Source organism: Tasmannia lanceolata, unplaced genomic scaffold (assembly GCF_043159265.1).
Source record: "Tasmannia lanceolata isolate RefF3 unplaced genomic scaffold, GAP_Taslan_0.1 ptg000005l, whole genome shotgun sequence".
In the NCBI taxonomy this organism is placed as follows: Eukaryota; Viridiplantae; Streptophyta; class Magnoliopsida; order Canellales; family Winteraceae; genus Tasmannia; species Tasmannia lanceolata.
The window spans coordinates 4575147-4593726 of record NW_027518682.1 but is presented as its reverse complement, the minus strand read 5'-3'; the positions used below and the strand labels follow the sequence as shown (position 1 = coordinate 4593726).

Here is an 18580-nt window from a genome sequence, read left to right as displayed (position 1 = left end):
GGCCGTTAATAGCTAATTAAAGAATGTAAAACAAAGTGAGTAGTGTCATTATCAAAATATTGCATACACTTGCATTAATTAACAAATATGACACTAAATACAACCCATATATTATCCAAATGAAGCCATTTTCTTTTAATCGTTTAAGCATACAGAAGGGCTTCCAGTTTTCATAAAGATTTATACTGCTCAATCAAGCGAGATGCATGAAGACGCGACGTAGGGACAATTGTGCATCCCAGGCTCTGAAGATAAGCAATCTGCATGGAAAAAGGAAAAAATAATGACCCAGTGAATTATATCAGACTGTACAGACGAAAATTAAGTGTTTTTGTGTTGATGTACATGTACAACTATATATTGATGGTTTCTTAGGAATTGTAATAACCTTTATCAGGTAATTAGAAAAATGTAAAATAAAGAGTTCCATTACTAAAATAAAGGAAGAGCAAATACCATTTCCTTGTGTATATTACCAATACAACTGCATAAATCTTTACAGAAGTAATCAGGATTTAACAAAATAAACACCAAGTAATCCATTATTAACATGATATATAGTTCTATAGACATTAAGCACCAAAATGCCTACATTGGATAGTCTACACAAGCTGCCTTACAAAACAGAGAAAAGAACATGACCATATACAGTATGCACAATGGGCATAGTAACCACACTGTCGAAAATTGTTCTTTAGGTCTCAACAACTTGATACCAATTATCCACTAGATTTTTTCTACACTTTTACATGGAAATATATTACCATGATATACATAGTCTGATACTTTGACCAACAATTGAGAAACTAATCACCTGATTATTCAAATGTTAGACGTCACAACTTTTACCAGGTTTTACCAACAACGACCAGACATGTACATATGCATAATCAGCACTGGGAGTTCTGCTCATAATCACCGAAGTTCAAGTTTGATTAACAGGTACCTTCAATTTATAATGATATCCCTACCATTTCCCTCTAAATTATGGAAAGGAACAAAATTTCCTAGGAAGAATTTTTCTGAAGGAATTTTTTTTTCTGCAATTCGTAAAGGGCCTTAGGGTGTCTGAGTAATCTGTGAGTTCACATCAGCCATTGGTGTAATGTTTTATCTCTTTTTGAGAGGTAGCAAGTCAAATTTGAGATTGTGGAGCAGGTACCAGCGTATAAGGAATTACAAAGTAGAAAGGCTGTAGACAAACTGGAAAGAAAATGTATAGACCTTTATTGACATTGAGTGTGAATTCAGAAATTCATGCGGACCAACATAGACAAGATTTTTAAAATAGAAAGTGAAGATTTTTTATTTTTTTTTGAGACGTAATAGAATTCAATAAGGCTTTATTGTAGTTTCTGGAAGTTAAGAACGGAAGGGAGTGATTTTATTAACGCCCACTTCATATCATTGATATTCATTTGGTGCTATGTTTTATGGGATCATTCAGTGCTATATTTATGGGTAAACATCAAAATATGTAATATCCAATGACATCCAGAATCAGATTAAATAATTTAAATTAAAGGAGGATACACCTAAGCACATAATCATAAAATTCATGAAACTTCAACTCCAATAACCTGTTTGGTTGTAGCTGCAGATGAACCCATTGAGTTCTCAATTCTCTGTTTCTGGAAATGTTCCTGAAAGAAAAGGAAAATAACATTTAATTCATACCATAATGACAGCAGACATCATTATTTAAATTAGCATGCACAATTGGAGCCTTCTTAGAATCTGTGTTATTTCACGATTGTAGATATCAACAGACAGAATTCCTTACTCTTTGGTGGTTTATAGATGGTGGAGCTGGGTTCCTGATCATCCACTGTTATGTTGGGATAGGAAAGCAGGAATAGAATCCTACTCACTCATGTTATCCAGGTTATTCTGGAAAACTGATTGCAACTCTAGCTACAAGCTGGAATTACAGTCCTGTTTTCAGGGGTGAGTGGAATCCATATTCTCACTTTCTAATCCATAATCAGGGGTGAGCGGAATCCTGCATTTTGATCTCGTGAATTCAAAATTTATGTAGTTTTTGTCTGGCAGGCATGTTGGAATGAGTCAAAGATACATACGTCAGGCGCAGGTAAACACTTGGCTGCATGTACCATATACAACAACACCTTGTTCAGACGGCTTTAAAAACATCACTTTGCCTCTATAAGAGTTACATTTTCAAAATCATAAGATCCCTAACCATTATTCTCTTTCTGTTCCCCTTAATGGGCAAGAAAGAAACATTCACAGACACAAATTCCCACAACTGTGATTTTGAAAGAGAAGGGGGGAAGAAGACGATGATAATGAAGATGAGAGAGAGAGAGAGAGAGAGAGAGAGAGAGAGAGAGAGAGAGAGAGATGGAGAGCATAGACGAAAAGAGAGAAGAAATATAAGTGAAGGCCCTCTCTACTACGAGAAAAACCCTCGTCCATTCTCGTTTTCAGAAAATAAAAGAGCACCAGACAAGGCATATCCTCATGTCTATGCAACACAACTTGCATTGCTCAACCATGATCCGTGGTGTAGAAATATGATTGATCTACAAGAAATTAAAACCTTGCCTGTTTCTCTCTTAACAGATGAGCACGTTTATCTGCAGGAATTTGCTCCCACCTCAAAACCTATAAAAAGAAATTATACGGAGTAAGATGGGGATATATGTCCCAAGATGTACATAAAATGCATGTACCAAAGAAAAATAAATCGACACACCTCTCATCGCCAATATATTACAACAACGTAGTAGTAAATAGAGATACCAATGAACTTACATATTGGGCATACTGAAACGCTTCATCACACTTCAAGCAGGATTTCAGCGCACGTAGTACATCCTACAGAATCATTTTATGAGTCCAGCATTTGAACCACTACAATAGTTTAAAAAGAAAAGGTCTAATGATGGAATATTCACCCACGCAACTTTTCCAAAATGAATCATTTAAGACTATTGTGGGTGAATCATATTCCATGTTGTTTCATTATGATCTCTGTGTAATGATGCAATAAATGGTGCTAAGCTAAAATTGAAGGCAGAGAGAGAGAGAGAGCCTGAGATCACTCATCCTACTTTGAATCATTTTTTGCCGGCAAATAAAATAAAAACTCCTACACGAAGCTACTATATAACTAGACAATCAAGTATTTGAATAGCTCAAACAATGGCTTGACATTTACATAACATACATAACATACTACCCAAATCAAGTATTGCCAAAGGTTCGTCACAATAACAATGGATGTCATGTAATTAGAATGAAGCATACAAAAGACAAATACTAAAATAATGAAAGAAAACGTGCTCATCACAAAAATGCAAGGAGCGCCTTAAAATCATCAAATCTCGTGATGACTCAGTCACAAATTATTTTATAAAATCTCGCCTAAAGTTTTTCTAATGTCAAACACTTAAACTGCTATGAAATTATGGTTCATGGTGGAAATTAAAGTTCGGCTTATACAAACTGGTGATTTATGATGGAGAAGCAAGCTTTCAATGCACACACATATCATGCATCTCTTGAACATTGTTACTTCTATTTTTATTTTATTTTTAATGATTTGAACAGTGTTACCTTTCAATACACACTCATATCATGCATCTCTCGAGGTCACCATCCAACAAAGGATCGTATCAAGGCAAAGATTGAAAGTGAAATCTAGAGATCGTTCAAGGAGGTAGATGCCTCAAAACATGTAATTGAAGTTGATGATGCCTGAAGATTGGGATTGAGCTTTTAATCGCACCAGACAGAAAAGCCGCACCGAAGAAGAGGAAATCTATAAAGGTGACTTTGAACAATGTTAATTGATCAAGAGCCTTTCTAGCTACATGAGATAAACCTGGTGAATGACTGAATCTATCCTTCAAGTTGGAGTTAAAACCAAAATAGGGATTCTATCCACTTGTCCATTCCATTGATTGTTGAAGAAAGGTGGGTAATAGACAAGGGACCATAGTTTTTGGGTGTTTGTTGACAATAAGGGATCCTTGGAACCACAATAAATCGATTATTGAATCACCTAAACTGACTCCGCTCTAACCTAACCAAGTCAATTAGGAGCTTCTTTGACTCACCCAAATAAATAGAAAACTGCACACGTACAGAGTTGACTCAATTTTACCTCGGCCAGGTTCTTATCCAAGGATGAGTTTTTAAAGTTTAAACTACTTGGAACCATGCCATGGGTACTAGTTTCAAGATTCGATGGTCATGTCCTCTTGGTATCCATCTACATGATTGCAACATCCTAACGGCTTCCCCAATGACTTCTAGCATCAAAATTGTTACGGAGGTTGATATGTTGATGATATCACAAGAATATTTGCATTTTGCAAATGTTAGGCTAAACATTAACAAAAACCAAAAGCCTCTATCTTCATTTAATAGGTCTATAAAGGGTATATGCCTCATATGGTTGATATGAGAGAAGGTATCTACAAAAGAAGTAGATGAGATCCCAACCTTCATTTCCATCAGCCAAAGATGATAAAAAAAAGAAGACTGAAGTTTCGAGCGAAAAGCATGAACAACTAGGCTAGAAAGGGTGTAAACCAAATAAGGAGCTTCACAAGGGCCAGCAGCCCAAAGCGAGATGAGGCAGCAAAAGGCTAGAGAGTGAGTTGGGCCAAGCACTTAGAAGCAAGAATCGTGCCTCATGGGTGTCGCTCCAACACTAGAACCGCGATTCAATGCTCCTTAGGAAGGAGCGACCAAGGAGCTCCTCTATTGTCAAAATGTCAGGAGCTTTATTTTCTCTCCACACCACCTGCTCCTCTTACTCCATCAGTCCCACCATCACGAACTTCCTTGCATTAAATTCTTCCGACTCTTCAAAGTACAACATTGGAGCAAGCACAAAGCGCCTTTAGAAGGCGCGAGGAAAGAGGACATGAGAATGAAGACGGCTAGAAATTATTAATTTTTATGTACTTAAATTTTGAAAGATATATATGAATATGGTTATAAATTACTATTTTTTGATGTATGTGAATTTTGAAAGACATATAAAGAAAATATTACATAAACGCTCCCATGACGCTCCCAACCTTAGACTCTTCAAAATCCCCACCCTCCGTCACCCCCGCCCTGCCCTCGCACCTGCTTTGTGCTTCTAAGGCCAAGCAAAGGAGGTCAAGGTGGTGGGAGGCATAGTTCTAGTGCTCTTGCTAAAACGTAGCATGACCATTCAAAATGTCATTTTATAAGGAGTTCCTTTTATTTCAGCTCCAGTCTAATGGATAATCAAATAAATAAAATTACATATCATAAAGCAATACCCCAAAATCAAAGAGAAGCAATTTGTTCAGAATGTAAATTAGATAATTTGCGTTACCTTGTGCTTGCTTGTCTTGATTCTTAATCGTTCATCAATTACAAAGCCAACCTGGAAGCATAGCAAAACCATAGCATGAATAAATAATCACAACATGAGAAGCAGGTTACATACATAATGGTGAAGGATACATAACTACCGCAAGACAATAATAAATGCAATTGGATAAAGGACAAGCAATAGAGACCTCCCAATTTTTAACACATTGAATTATCTCACCTCAAATGTTTCTGAGGGCTCATTTGAGAGTTATATGGTCATTTTTCAGAGTTTCAAAACAAAAAAGGAAAATATGGCTAGGTTTTAAATTGTTTTACAATTTGAAGGCAAGTTATTTTCCTCTTGAGAAAGAATTATATGCCACAACTATTTACCATTGAAAATAAAACCCTTATAATGCATGCCACCCTTGGTTATCATCAGGGTTTCAAATTTCGATTTCGGAATGCGTTTTGGTCCTCACCGAAACCAAAATTTTGGCTGAAATTTCGTTCGAAATCTAATCACGGCAATTTTTCTCCATTTTTATTTCGATGGAAATTTCGGTAATTTCAGCTGAAATTTCAGGATAATATTAAATAATTATCAAAAAATCTGAAATTTGGGTGAAATCCCTAAAATTTAGGACGAAATTTCAAATTTTCAAACGAAATAAAATACCGTTTCGGGTATAATGGATTTCGGTTTTGTTATCAACCAAAACCCGAAATTTCGGATTTCGGTCGAAATTTAAAACCTTGGTTATCATTAATAATATTTTACGATGAAAATAGAGTTGGAAGCTACATTCCAGTATGCACTTCATCAAGAGAGATTAACTCATGCAAAATTAAGATCTTAGAAGCAATACCACGAAACAAGTCACACCAAGATCAGATGATTTCAAATGGCATGTAGAGGTACATCAAATAGCATCCAAATGAACCCTTGTAAATAGTAAGGATAGAAAGAAGGTTGTGAAGGACTGTAAAATAATCCTCAACAGTATGGCATCAAAATTCACCCTACACAACATTTATCCAAAGCTCTAGTGTGATTCTTTGTGCAATGAATGTATAAACAATGACAGATTGCAACTCACGACTATTGGAAGCCAATTATTTGAATCCCATGATGTGGTTGTTGTTATGCATATTGAGTTATACTTTCCAGTAAATTTATGGAGAAATGGACCTACATGGAGTTCAAGTACAGAAGAATAAAAGCAAAGGCCCCATCATCAAGTGAAATCACTTGAACCAATCCCCCCAACATTCATAACCGAGTATCTTGCTCTGCAATAACTTAGTCTCAACTCATCAAATTGCACCAACCACGATACTAGAAGATGAGCAAACATGCCACGATCGAGAATCACTGCATGTGATAAAGTTGGTTAAATGAAAATGACAACTCATTGTAATTAACGAGTTTGTTAGCTAACATGTTTCAAGAGGCTACTGGCCGATATCACTTGGAGCCTATTTGGTTGACAGGAATAGTTGGAAAGGGAAAATATTTTTCAACTTTTCCTTTTTTTCGGTGTCCAGTTGAAAAAAAGGTCAGTTATCCTCCATAAAAAGCTCCAGTTTTCTAGAGAGCAAATGCCCAACGTCAGAACCGTTAATATAGGAAAGGAAAAGAAAATGAATCTCCATAAAAATATCTCTTGCCAACCAAACAGACCTATAATTTATTGCTCGAAGGAGCAAAGGGCATGCAGGTTCCATAAACTTCAAGCTTGACCTTGGGGAGAGCCTTAGAGATAGAAGAATACAGTGGTTTACCAACTATTTTGAAGTTATTATGGAAAATTACTAATCTATTTGGGTTATCAGATCATTAAGTAGGAGTTACTATGATCCCATCAAGTTAAAAATGTTGAGGCAAATTGCAGATGTACTAAAATTAAAAAATAAATCTCTTGCCCATTTTTGTCTCCTTTTAAATTCCAGATACACATGCGAAACAGCCGATATCTAATAAGGAGCACTAAAAAATAGAACCATCCCACTATGGCTCACACGAGCCATAGTGCATCACTGCTCCCCGTCACAACCATATGCATGTTATACACACAAAGAATGTGATCGGGAAGTTAATATGGTGGGCCCACCATATGAATGGGCCGCAGCCCAAAATTCATGATTACTAAACAATCCTATCTGTCCAATCCATGACCTGCAAATGAATGGTTGAAGAGAAGTTAAGCAAAAAATGAGAAACAAAATAAATCTGAACATGCATCTACTATCTCCTAGTGCCACATGTTTTCCATCGCAGCCCATCCAATGGTGACTCAAATGATCGGCATCCATTAATGACGTAAAAGTATGGTGCCACGTGCAATGTGGAGACGGTGAGCCATGGTGAATAAGCATCAGTGGCATTTTCGGAAAAAGAAACTAGTCATTTAAATGCATCTACGAAAGATACATATATAAAACACATTATAGGTAATGAAAAACTACCAATAAATAATAGAACAATATAAGAAACATCATAAAATGACCTACAAAGTTGGCTCAGCCAGACTGAAACATCAAAGTATACAATTCAACATTAAAAATACTAAACCAAGGTTATAGTTACCAGAAGAGCCAATTCAAATAAATAAATAAATATATATATATATATATATATATGTGAGGAAATGATTGTGAGCTTGAAGCTCATATAGCTTATATGAGCTTGAGGGCCTAAACACATGTGGGCCCACATTGTTAGGATGATCCAAAGCATTCATTTGAAAGGTCCTCACATAGATAGGGTGTGTACAAAAAATCAGTTCCATAGGATCATCCTAACCCATCCAAAAGTGGAGGGCAAAATGGACAGACACCGTTTGCCACAAATCTGTGCATTTTTGCCCTCCGCTTTTGGATGGGTTAGGATGATCCAATGGAGCTGATTTTTTGTACACACCCTATCTATGATGGGACATTGCAAATGAATGGTTTGGATCACCAAAAAAATGTGGGACCCATGTGTTTGGGCCCTCAAGCTCATATAAGCTATATGAGCTTCAAGCTCACAATCATTTTCCTCTGAGAGAGAGAGAGAGAGAGAAAAGGGTTGCTGCGCTCGAGCACAGAAACAGGGGGTGGATCCTAACCATTCATTTGGAAGGCCCCATCATGGATGGTGGGCCTACCAAAAATCAGCTCCATTGGATCACCAATGGGTGTCCATTTGTGGGGCCAAAATGGACAGATACTGTTTGTCCACAAATCTGTCCATTTTTTGCCCCACAAATGGACACCCTAAGGTGGTCCAATGGAGCTGATTTTTGGTGGACACCCTACCCATGAAAGGGCCCATCAAATGAATGCTTTGGATCCCACCCAAAATGTGGCCCCACCCTGTTTCTGTGCTCGAGCGCAGCAACTATATATATATATATATATATATATATATATAAGAAAAGGGTTTCTGTGCTCGAGCGCAAATAGGCTTATCTGCGCTTGAGCACAGAAACAGGGGGGGTGGGGCCATTGGGGGCGTGATCCTAACCATTCATTTGGAAGGCCCCATCATGGATGGGGGGGCCTACCAAAAATCAGCTCCATTGGATCACCAATGGGTGTCCATTTGTGGGGCCAAAAATGGACAGATCTGTCCATTTTTGGCCCCACAAATGGACACCCTAAGGTGATCCAATGGAGCTGATTTTTGGTGGACACCCTACCCATGAAAGGGCCCAACAAATGAATGCTTTGGATCCCACCCAAAATGTGGCCCCACCCTGTTTCTGCGCTCGAGCGCAGAAACCATTCCTCTCTCTCTCTCTCTCTCTCTCTCTCTCTCTCTCTCTCTCTCTCTCTCTCTATATATATATATATATATATATATATATATATATATATATATATATATATATATATATCAAGCAGCGGAGTGTCGCATTTCAATAAAAGAGGTACAATATCAGAAGTATATTTATTACTGATAAAAAAAATAGCAAGCACCTTATCAAGCAGCCGCTTAGGGTCTTGAAATGCTTGCTTCTTTGCCCATTGATGGAATAAAATGGAAATTGTTGACCGCTCCTCCACATTGAACCTGTGAAAAAAAAAAATGACGCATAAATCAAATTTAAGTTTGACTAGTCACACACACACACACACACACACACACACACACACATATATATATATATATATATATATATATATATATATATATATATATGTCGAACTAGAAATGTAAGGCAGTGTTACAGTTATAAGCTACTTAGTGATGCATCAATAGACATAGCATGGTATTATGAAAGAATACCTCCTCAAAAAACTATTCTGATTACATGCCTCCATTTCTATTGAGTCATTAGAAACAACTTCATCAACTTTAACATTGGCCCCATGTGCTTCAGAAGATAATTCAAACTTTGATGCATCAGTGGTAGACTTAGTGGTTCTATTTAAAAGGTCATCAGGCTCTGCTTGCAATTCTTTCCCACTCAATTCAGCCTGCAGTGGACATAAACATAAATTGGAAAAACTAAAAATGCCATAAGGTGGCCACCCTAGAACCCCCTTTAGATCGGCTGAAGTTAATAGCATAAAATGAATGCCGTAAGATTGAACATAGAGGCGGACACATGGTTTTAAATTTCCACCAAAACTGATACGAAATTACTGAAGTGTCACTTTTTCCATCCCCATCGAAACCAAAACCAAAACGACTGAAATGTATAAACTAAAATAATAAGTGTAGTAGTGGTATACTATATCAGTATGGATAACAAAATTACATTTATATGAATTACATGCAAAATGCGGTGCATATATTATGTATAAATATTTATATTAATTAGATGTGAAATTTGGTATGTACTAAATTATCAGACATGTGCAACAATGCATGTCATTAGGTGTTTGATGTTATTAAACAATTATGGATGGCCGTCTTGCTTGTGTGGTGGTTTCTACATATGTATTTGTGCTTATTCTAGCATTTTTGAAGTTTTATCTTTAAATTCTATCACTTGCATACGTTTCTATAATTTTACAGGTTTCCACAAAAATTTCCAACCGAAACTGAAACTGAGACCGAAATTTAAAACCATGCACACATGCAAAACAAGAAACCAATTGGAAGGTTGCTCTGTGTTGTAACAATGAGGTTGAAAGCTCAATCCCAGTATAATGCAGAGGCGTAGCGGAAGCTCTTGTGCCACTTTATGCAAGGTGGTGTGTAGGCTAAAGGGGTTTTAAACTAGAAGATGGATGTGGAAATTATGGAAAAGCATGTGGAAGGAATGTGGTGTTATGGAAAAAAGGTGAAAGGGGTAGGGTAGAATTTTAGTCATTCAAATGAAGGGAAGGAAGGGTCATTACACAGGGAATTATATGGGTAAATTAATCGGGTGTTGGGCAGATGGGTGAAGGTAGAAGGGGTTTGGTTGGCAAGAAGATGAATTTATCGGGCGGTTGAAGGGAGGGGAATTTTCGTCAATGGTTTTTGTTGGCCTATGCGGGTTACTGGACCCAGATCGAAGGTTGGCCGCGTCGTCCTAGGCCTTGTGCCAGCAATGCCCCCTGGTCTGGACTCTTAATAAAGATAATGGTATCGCATTTCTTATCAGCAATTGCTTTTGGGATAGTTGGTAAGCGCCACGATCCTACAGTTTTTGGCGTGGTGGTTAAAGAAAAACAAGAAAGAAGTTTTCAGGTGGACGAAGAAGGGTGAAGGTAGCTGGTTCTTGGAGGAAATTCCGGTGAAAATGGGAAGGGTTTTGGCGCCTAAAAAAGGGGAAGAAGGGTGGTGATCGACTGTCTTAGGGGGTTCTCGATTGGTGTAAGGGCAGCTAAAGCAAGGGCTGCAGGTGTCAGTTTTAAGATGGCTGAAAACCTGTTAAAATTCTGGGATGGAAGGGCTCTCGGTTGGGCTGAAAGCGGAGATGTATAAGATGCCTCAAAACTAGGGAATTTGGGGGAGGTTTACAGATGATAATTAGAATTGGTTTGGGTGGTGAAGGGGCGGCAAAACTGGGTAGCATGTGGCCGGATTTGTATGAAACTATAGAGGGTGAGGGGCAGCTGAAACCGGACAAAAAATGGGATATATGGACAGGTTGCAGTTTGTTTTCGAAAGGGCTGGGATTGGGTATAATTAAGGAAATATGGGGGCGGTCGACTGACCCAGAAATATGGTTTTCAGCTGGGTTTTTGCACGAAAAGGCTGTGGCAAACACATAAGAAAGACATGGCAGTTTGCGGCTGAACTACAGGAATTCTCAGTAGTCTTTGGGAACTGATCTTGCAGCCAACCGAAACAAGGAAAAGGGTGGTCTCGGGTTGTTGTTGTGGAAGGTTTTCTGTGGCTGAAAATCTACAGGAAAGGGTGTCGGTTCAGCAAACAAAACTGAAGTGGTGCGGGTGGGTGGTACGATGAGAGAGGGGGGGTTAGTACTTATCAAAATTACATTAGTTTGTGGGTGAAACTTGCATTTAGAAAGCAACCAGAGAGGTCCTCAAGACCGCTGGTTCATCCCTTTGTCACAATCTTCATTTGAAAGATACCAAACTTGCATGCAGCAAGTCTAACTAGAACTAGAAGAAAGAAGAAAGATTTTCATGGGAAAAAAACATTTGATTCATTCTCAAAATCACACACAGGAATCTGCCGAAGCTACTTTATTTCATATTCATCCAATATGCAAACCTTATCATCCAATACAATCTGATACACGCTTATCCTTCATGTATGTAATGCACATGTCTCAGCAGAAGAAACTGACAAGGATGTGGTTTCTAAAACCCCCTTTTTCTCATTTTTTCATTCCAAAGCTTGGGGGAGGTTTATGAAGAGATTTTTGACACTCCTTTAGCAAATCTTTGAGAAAAAACACCAGTTGATCCTTTGATTGACAAAGCAAAGCATTTAACAACACATTGTGTGTGTGTGTATTCAATTTCCTACCTCGCAGTTTATGACGTTACACATCATATATAATGCATATACATTATAGTTTGTTTCTAGTTTGCAGTTTGTAGTTTCTGCCTTCTATTTCAATGAATGATGTTGCCTTAGTAGTTGCCTGTTTAAAAAAGTGGATGTGACGTGGAACGCGGCCTGCCAAGAAAAATCCTTGTCGACTCGGCGCCGACACGGCCAAGAACGAGGTTGATGCGGTCATAACTCGGGAGAGTCAAAGGAGTTTTTATTGACTCTGTAGGGCAAAAGGGAGTCGACTCGGGCGAGTTCCGAGTCGAGTCAACGAGTTTTTACACACTGAATTTGCCAAACTGACTCGACATTTACAATCGACATTATTCATTCCATATTTATAATGAATTTTTTATGTCCCAATTTTCACAGCATACAAAATGAGAAACATAATTATAAGTGTCTTAGTCTTCATTCTTAATAATTAATAAAATGAAAATATTAAAAACTATACAAAATAGGCAGTTAATAGAATTCAACAGGTTATCAGACAGTCGAAACCTAATTAAATGTCAATAAAATTAAATATTTTCTAATAAAACTTAAAGATAATCATTGTTATCACCTAAAATGATTTTTAACTATGGGCATCTTGGCTATGCGCATCAAACTTAAATGTGTCTCTTAAACTTCCGATCCAAAGACAGAATGTCATGCTAACAGTGCGTTAATCAATACACTCTCACATATAACACATGAAGCAGTCTCCTAATTGATTTATATTCAAACATCATAAGCCAGTGATTTTCAATAAAATCCCTGCAAAAGATTCAATGCTAAATTATTCAGAGAACCATGTCACTGATCAGTATCACCAGCATACAGTACATACCTGGACTTCAATGAGGTGATGTGGAATTTCTTTCAGGAAACGCGAAGGTCGAAGCAACTGAGAAATTTCCAAAGTTTCAATTCAAAGGTTAAAGTCCTTTTAAGTAACCAATTATAGAAGAGCGCGCACCAAATTGATTAACTATTAGAACTAACCTGCCAATGTGAATCCACAATAACATACAACATGTACAACTTTTTACGAGCACGAGTCATTGCCACATATAGCAGACGGCGCTCCTCCTAAGAATCATATTAACTACGAGATCAGAAGCCAATGGGAGTGAACTTGATTGCAAACAAAAATAGAAAATTTATAATGGGAAATGATATCAGCACAACCATGTTTTGATATTTTCACTAAATCATCTTGTATTTTAGTATTTAAAGAGCTGTCAAAGGCTAATAAAGTTCCCAAAAAGCTCTCACAAGCAGATAAATAAAAGAAAAGACAAGCCAGGTTTGTGCAATTATTAAAACATGGTTGTGCTGATAACATTTCCCTTTGTAATCCATGAGAAGTGCATGCTTACCTCAAGAGTGATCCCACCTTCTTTCACAACACCATTAAATTCATGCAACAGAGGAATTTCAGATTCATTTACCTATATCAATGGATCAGGAGCACAAAGCAAAGTACAATAACTTCCTCGCACATACAACTATCTAATTAAAGATGCACGAGACAAGAAAAGCAGTGCGATAAAGTATAACATTTAGAACGAATGGGCCAGAGCCCAGACATGTTGTATAGAACTAAATACATCAACTTATTTTTGTTCCAAAATCTGATGAAAATGCAAAAAATGAATTTATTGGAAACATAGTTATAAACTTTCTACAATTATATCATGAAATAGAGGTTGTTGCTTATCATAAAAAATAAAGCATAAATCCGTTCTTTATCTATTGGAATTTGGAAGAGACTACCAAAAGGAAATAAACACCTATCATCAATTGAGGAAGTGACTAATAGGAATAATCTGATTGCATCCAAGACAACTCCGATACCTTAGCTGTGGGAGCCTTTTTTTCTTGTTGGGACTTTCTGGCAAGGAGGGCCACCTCGTCCCTTTTCTCCTTGTTTCCTTTTTCTGTTTTGATGAAGTTCTCTATCAAAAAACATAATTGAGGGTGTTGGTACAATTTTATCAGCATTGCCACTTTGTTCAAATTTGCTGACCATTACTCTCAATTTCAATTTCCTCGAGTCAGAGCGGGATTTAAGAAGCAGATACTGAAGGCAACACATCAAAAAAATAAAATAGGGCGGCCCAGTGCACGAGGCTCCCGTCATTGCGGGCTCTGGCGAGCGCTAGATGTACAAAATAAAAATCATTGTACAAAATAAAAATTAATCATTGACATTAATTTTCTTTTTAAAAACAATTTTTGAAATTAATTCACGTATCACTCAATAATTAAATTAAATTTACTAAAGGATTTTGGACCCAATATTTTTAAAATTGGTAAAAATGCAATTAAAAGTTGATACTATCATAATTTGCTCATAGAAATGGATACAACATCATCAACCAATGGATGTGCTACTAATGGAGAATGGCGGCCCAAAGAGGGTTTGTGTTTTTTTTTTTAGAATGGTAAGAAGATTAAGTGTTGTATATAAACTATCGATAACTTGAAGAGTCAGTGCTCTATCAGTCTATCTCTACAAATATAACACTAAGGTTAAACGAAGGAGCCAATTGGGACAACTGCTTGTTGGGATATTTCTTAGGCAGAAGACCATATTTTGTAGCCCTGAGAAGTTACCTCATGAAGAAATGACAACTAAAAGGAGACTTTGAGATTATAGCCCTGCCAAATAGATTTTTCCTATTTAAATTCACTCTTGAGGAGGATTGCACAATAGTCCTGGAATCGGCAACTACATATGGTGGGAGAGCCCTCCTATTGCAAAACTGGTCTCCGGATTGTGCTCTAGAAAAACTGAAGCTCACATCCATACCAATATGGATCAGGTTTCCAGCACTTCACCTCAAATTTTGGACCCCAAAAGGTCTAGGAAAATTGGTAGGCATTGTGGGTAAACCAATGCATATGGATACCCCAACTGCTGAGGCATCCAGGCTCATCTATGCTCGCGTTTGTGTGGAAGTATCAGCAGAGAGCACCCTACCAGACATCATTCATATCAAAACCCCATCTGGAGACGAAACCCAGGCAGTCGAATATGACTGGAAACCAAGAGCTTGCTGCCATTGAAAAGATTTCAGTCACACCACAGAAAGATGTGCTCAAATCGCTCAAACCACAGCCAGAACTCAAAAAACAAAACAGGAATGGGTCATGAAAAAATCCATTGAAGAACCATCAGCAAGAAAAGATAAAGAGCAAGAAATTGATGAACTACCCTCGATGTGTATAGTGAGAGAAGAAGCAGCCTCAGAAAAGGAAAGCTCCTTACCCATAGAAAACAGCTTCAGCATCCTTGAAAACTTTGAAACCGATGAATTAACAACCATTGCTCAGACGATCCCAAGTCTGAGCCCATCCCCAAAATATCCCAAAAGGCAAAATATTCCAACCTGCCCAAAGAGCAACGGGAGAAAGGACCATCACCAACCCAACAATGATAATCAAGGCTCAGATGCAAAGACAGATGGTGAAGAGATTGAAGATGACACTAGATCAGATGACTACTCCAACCCTGAAGAAGTTTCCTCATTAGAATCCTCCTCAGAAAAGGAGGAAGATGAAACAATCACAAAAGGTCCCAAAGAGTCTCGAAAAAAGAATGTATCATGGGCGGATGAACGTAATCAAGTCCACCTGATTCCAGTCCAGTATGAGGATAGTGGTGAAGAAGAGACTCTAGAACTTGAGGAATCAAATGAATCATGGCAGGAAGTTCACAAGAAAATTTGGCCAAAACGCTCACAAAGAGCCCAACATACCCCTTCCAAATTAGCTGATTATGTAATTCACAAGTATTGAGCATTTTGATCTCTTAGGCTTAGTGTTTGTCGCTCATATGTGTTGAGCCTTGGTTCTCCCTCCCTCGCATGTTCCGAGTTAGGGTTGGTTTTGTGCTATTATTGTATCATCTTTCTCTTTATTAAATAAATTGGTAGGGGCTCCGCTAAACCCCAGCTTACCCATTAAAAAAAGGTTAAACGAAGGACCTCCAGACCCCAGCGTTAGTTTTTGTTGTATGCCCAGGATCTTCACACATCACATTTAAGTTCATATTGCTTCCTATGGTTCACATTTTTACGATACTTTTCGATAAAACCTAAAAGGAAACACCAATTAGCCACGAACATGTTCAGGTTCCATGAGATTCAAATCCAAAGAGTCAAGTGAACTTATGCAAATCACTCAAACATTGCTTTCAGAAGCCTTGGGCTGAATTTTCAACAAATCACATCCACATTACAGCTTATTTTCATACTTGATGGAACATGAGACCAAGAGCAGCCCGTAAAGAAATATGATCCCATATCACTTAAAATTTGTTCTAATTACAAATAAGTGATCCATTTTATCTTATAAAAAGATAATAGGTAAAGGTAAAACGTACATAAGTTTTGACCAAAACACCAAAACCCTATTTCAAAATTACAAAGAAGACCAGTTCCTTTGAAACCTAAACACCAAACCCTATTTCGAATTTACAAAGAAAACCAGTTCCTTTTTCAACATTTACAAGAGAATTTTAACAGCAGAAGAAACCTAAAGGTCCTAAACACCAAACCCAATTTAAAATTTACAAAGAAGACCAGTTCCTTTTTCAACAATAAGAAGAGAATTCTTAACAGCATATTAAATCCACATAATATCTTGCAGTGTAGAAAAGTCAGCATGATTGCACATATTATTCAGACCATAAAGAGTTGAACCCAAATAGTACCAGTTCAATACCTTCACAATGAAAACTATGTCCCATTCTAAACCTTTTGACTGCAAAAATGGAGAACGAGACAGATAAGTTTCCGTGAGTTTTCTATCTTAACAAAATTTTCTCATCCTTGCATAAAATTGAGAAAAGCTAGCAAATGGTTGTTAGCTTGTCTTTTTGCTGAAGAAACACCTGATGAATTGTTGTCAAAGTGACGGAATTCTCATTGTCACGCCTCCTAGACCGAAAATTTTCAAGCTCTCTCGCAGATATGTAGTCAATAAAGGCCTTAAGTATTTTACCACAGCCCTTTTCTTCTACCATGCTTTCTCTACCAGCTTCTACATAACCGAAATGTGTAGCTAAGAAATCAGACACATCATCCAATATGTACTGAAGGACCTGCATGGCATCATCATTTTACTGAATCAGTAAAGATTATGAAGTTAATATGATAACCAACATAAAAGAAATGCGACTAGAAAATCGCTTTAAAATCTTGAACATATAATAATGATAAAATAATAGATAGAAAAATTAGTCATTGAGAGACTACTATATTCAAAATTGGACAAATATACATAAGCAAGCACATGTTACCATCTTGCGAAGAATAACCAATATTATTTGGCATAGCATCACCCAAGGTTTAAAACGCTGATAAATCAACCCTGACAAAAACACTGACTCGCATAACTCGATAAAAAAACATGCAGACACTGCTTAGTATCAAGATTGGCTTAGTAGCTCGACCAGGAAGGTTCTTTTTTATCAACATCAAAAGTTTTGGAGTTCAAGTCGATAGAACAAGTAACCAGTTAAAATTTACATTGTATTGGAACCAGAACAGGTTAAACAAATCTAGGCCAAGTCAATGAGCCAATTCATCTTGGCCTTCAGTCAATACGAGTCTTATCAATTAAAAATATGCAAACATATGAGATAATGTTACATTCGTTAAAGGTAGCCAGCACAGACTTACAGATCTGAGGTCATTGTCTTCATTCAACAATTTTCCACTGTCTGAGTCAACAATTGCACGTTGATCAAGAAGATATTTCTACAGAATAGAAGCTTACATTAGCAACAAAGGCAAGTACCGAAAGCGGTATATGAAACCACAAGTAACCATTTGATCCCAAAAATTATTATTGGAATAACTGAGTCATTTGCATTTTATATCTACGGAAGCATGCATAGAAATTCACAAACAAATCAAGAAAGCAATGTGTTTCAAGCAAGCATTTCCTATGAATTAGCTGACAAGAAACATTCTCACTAAAAAAGGCCTAGCCGCAGGTACATTCAGCATTCAAAAATACATTCCTATAAGGATAGTTGGTGGTAGAAAGGGACAGTACTAACTCATTTTGACATGTGAAAACCACTTCCATCTGTATGATACGGTTATCACCAGTGCACTAGAGTATCTTTCAAGAAAAAAGGACTATAGTATGAAAAATATGGTCAACATAAAATAATCCCAGTAACAAGCTCTATGTGGAGGCTAACATCCTATTCTATTCATTTGTATTCATTGTGAATAGTGAGCAGATTAAACAAAAATTCGATAATAATAATAACAACAAAACGCACGCACGCACGCACGCACA

At 37.3% G+C, this 18580-nt stretch overlaps 1 protein-coding gene across 3 annotated transcripts in view; it reads right to left on the bottom strand.

Annotated features, from left to right (window-relative positions):
• Positions 1–43: 43 nt before the first annotated feature.
• Positions 44–18580, bottom strand: part of SRS2 (P-loop containing nucleoside triphosphate hydrolases superfamily protein) — a 29260-nt gene continuing 10723 nt past the window's right edge. Inside the window, exons 17-29 of one of the 3 annotated variants that reach the window (XM_077379042.1) lie at positions 17950–18027; positions 17160–17369; positions 16991–17029; positions 13639–13710; positions 13262–13348; positions 13107–13163; positions 9602–9792; positions 9292–9385; positions 5345–5395; positions 2779–2841; positions 2569–2628; positions 1581–1643; positions 44–260 (exon numbers count right to left, since the gene is read on the bottom strand). In XM_077379042.1, the coding sequence (XP_077235157.1) occupies positions 171–260; positions 1581–1643; positions 2569–2628; positions 2779–2841; positions 5345–5395; positions 9292–9385; positions 9602–9792; positions 13107–13163; positions 13262–13348; positions 13639–13710; positions 16991–17029; positions 17160–17369; positions 17950–18027 (1155 nt within the window). In that variant the 3' untranslated portion in view covers positions 44–170. Of the gene's footprint in view, positions 261–1580; positions 1644–2568; positions 2629–2778; positions 2842–5344; positions 5396–6521; positions 6701–9291; positions 9386–9601; positions 9793–13106; positions 13164–13261; positions 13349–13638; positions 13711–14116; positions 14218–16990; positions 17030–17159; positions 17370–17949; positions 18028–18580 lie in introns of those variants that run through there. The other 2 variants (XR_013250567.1, XR_013250568.1) reach the window with 2 other exon arrangements.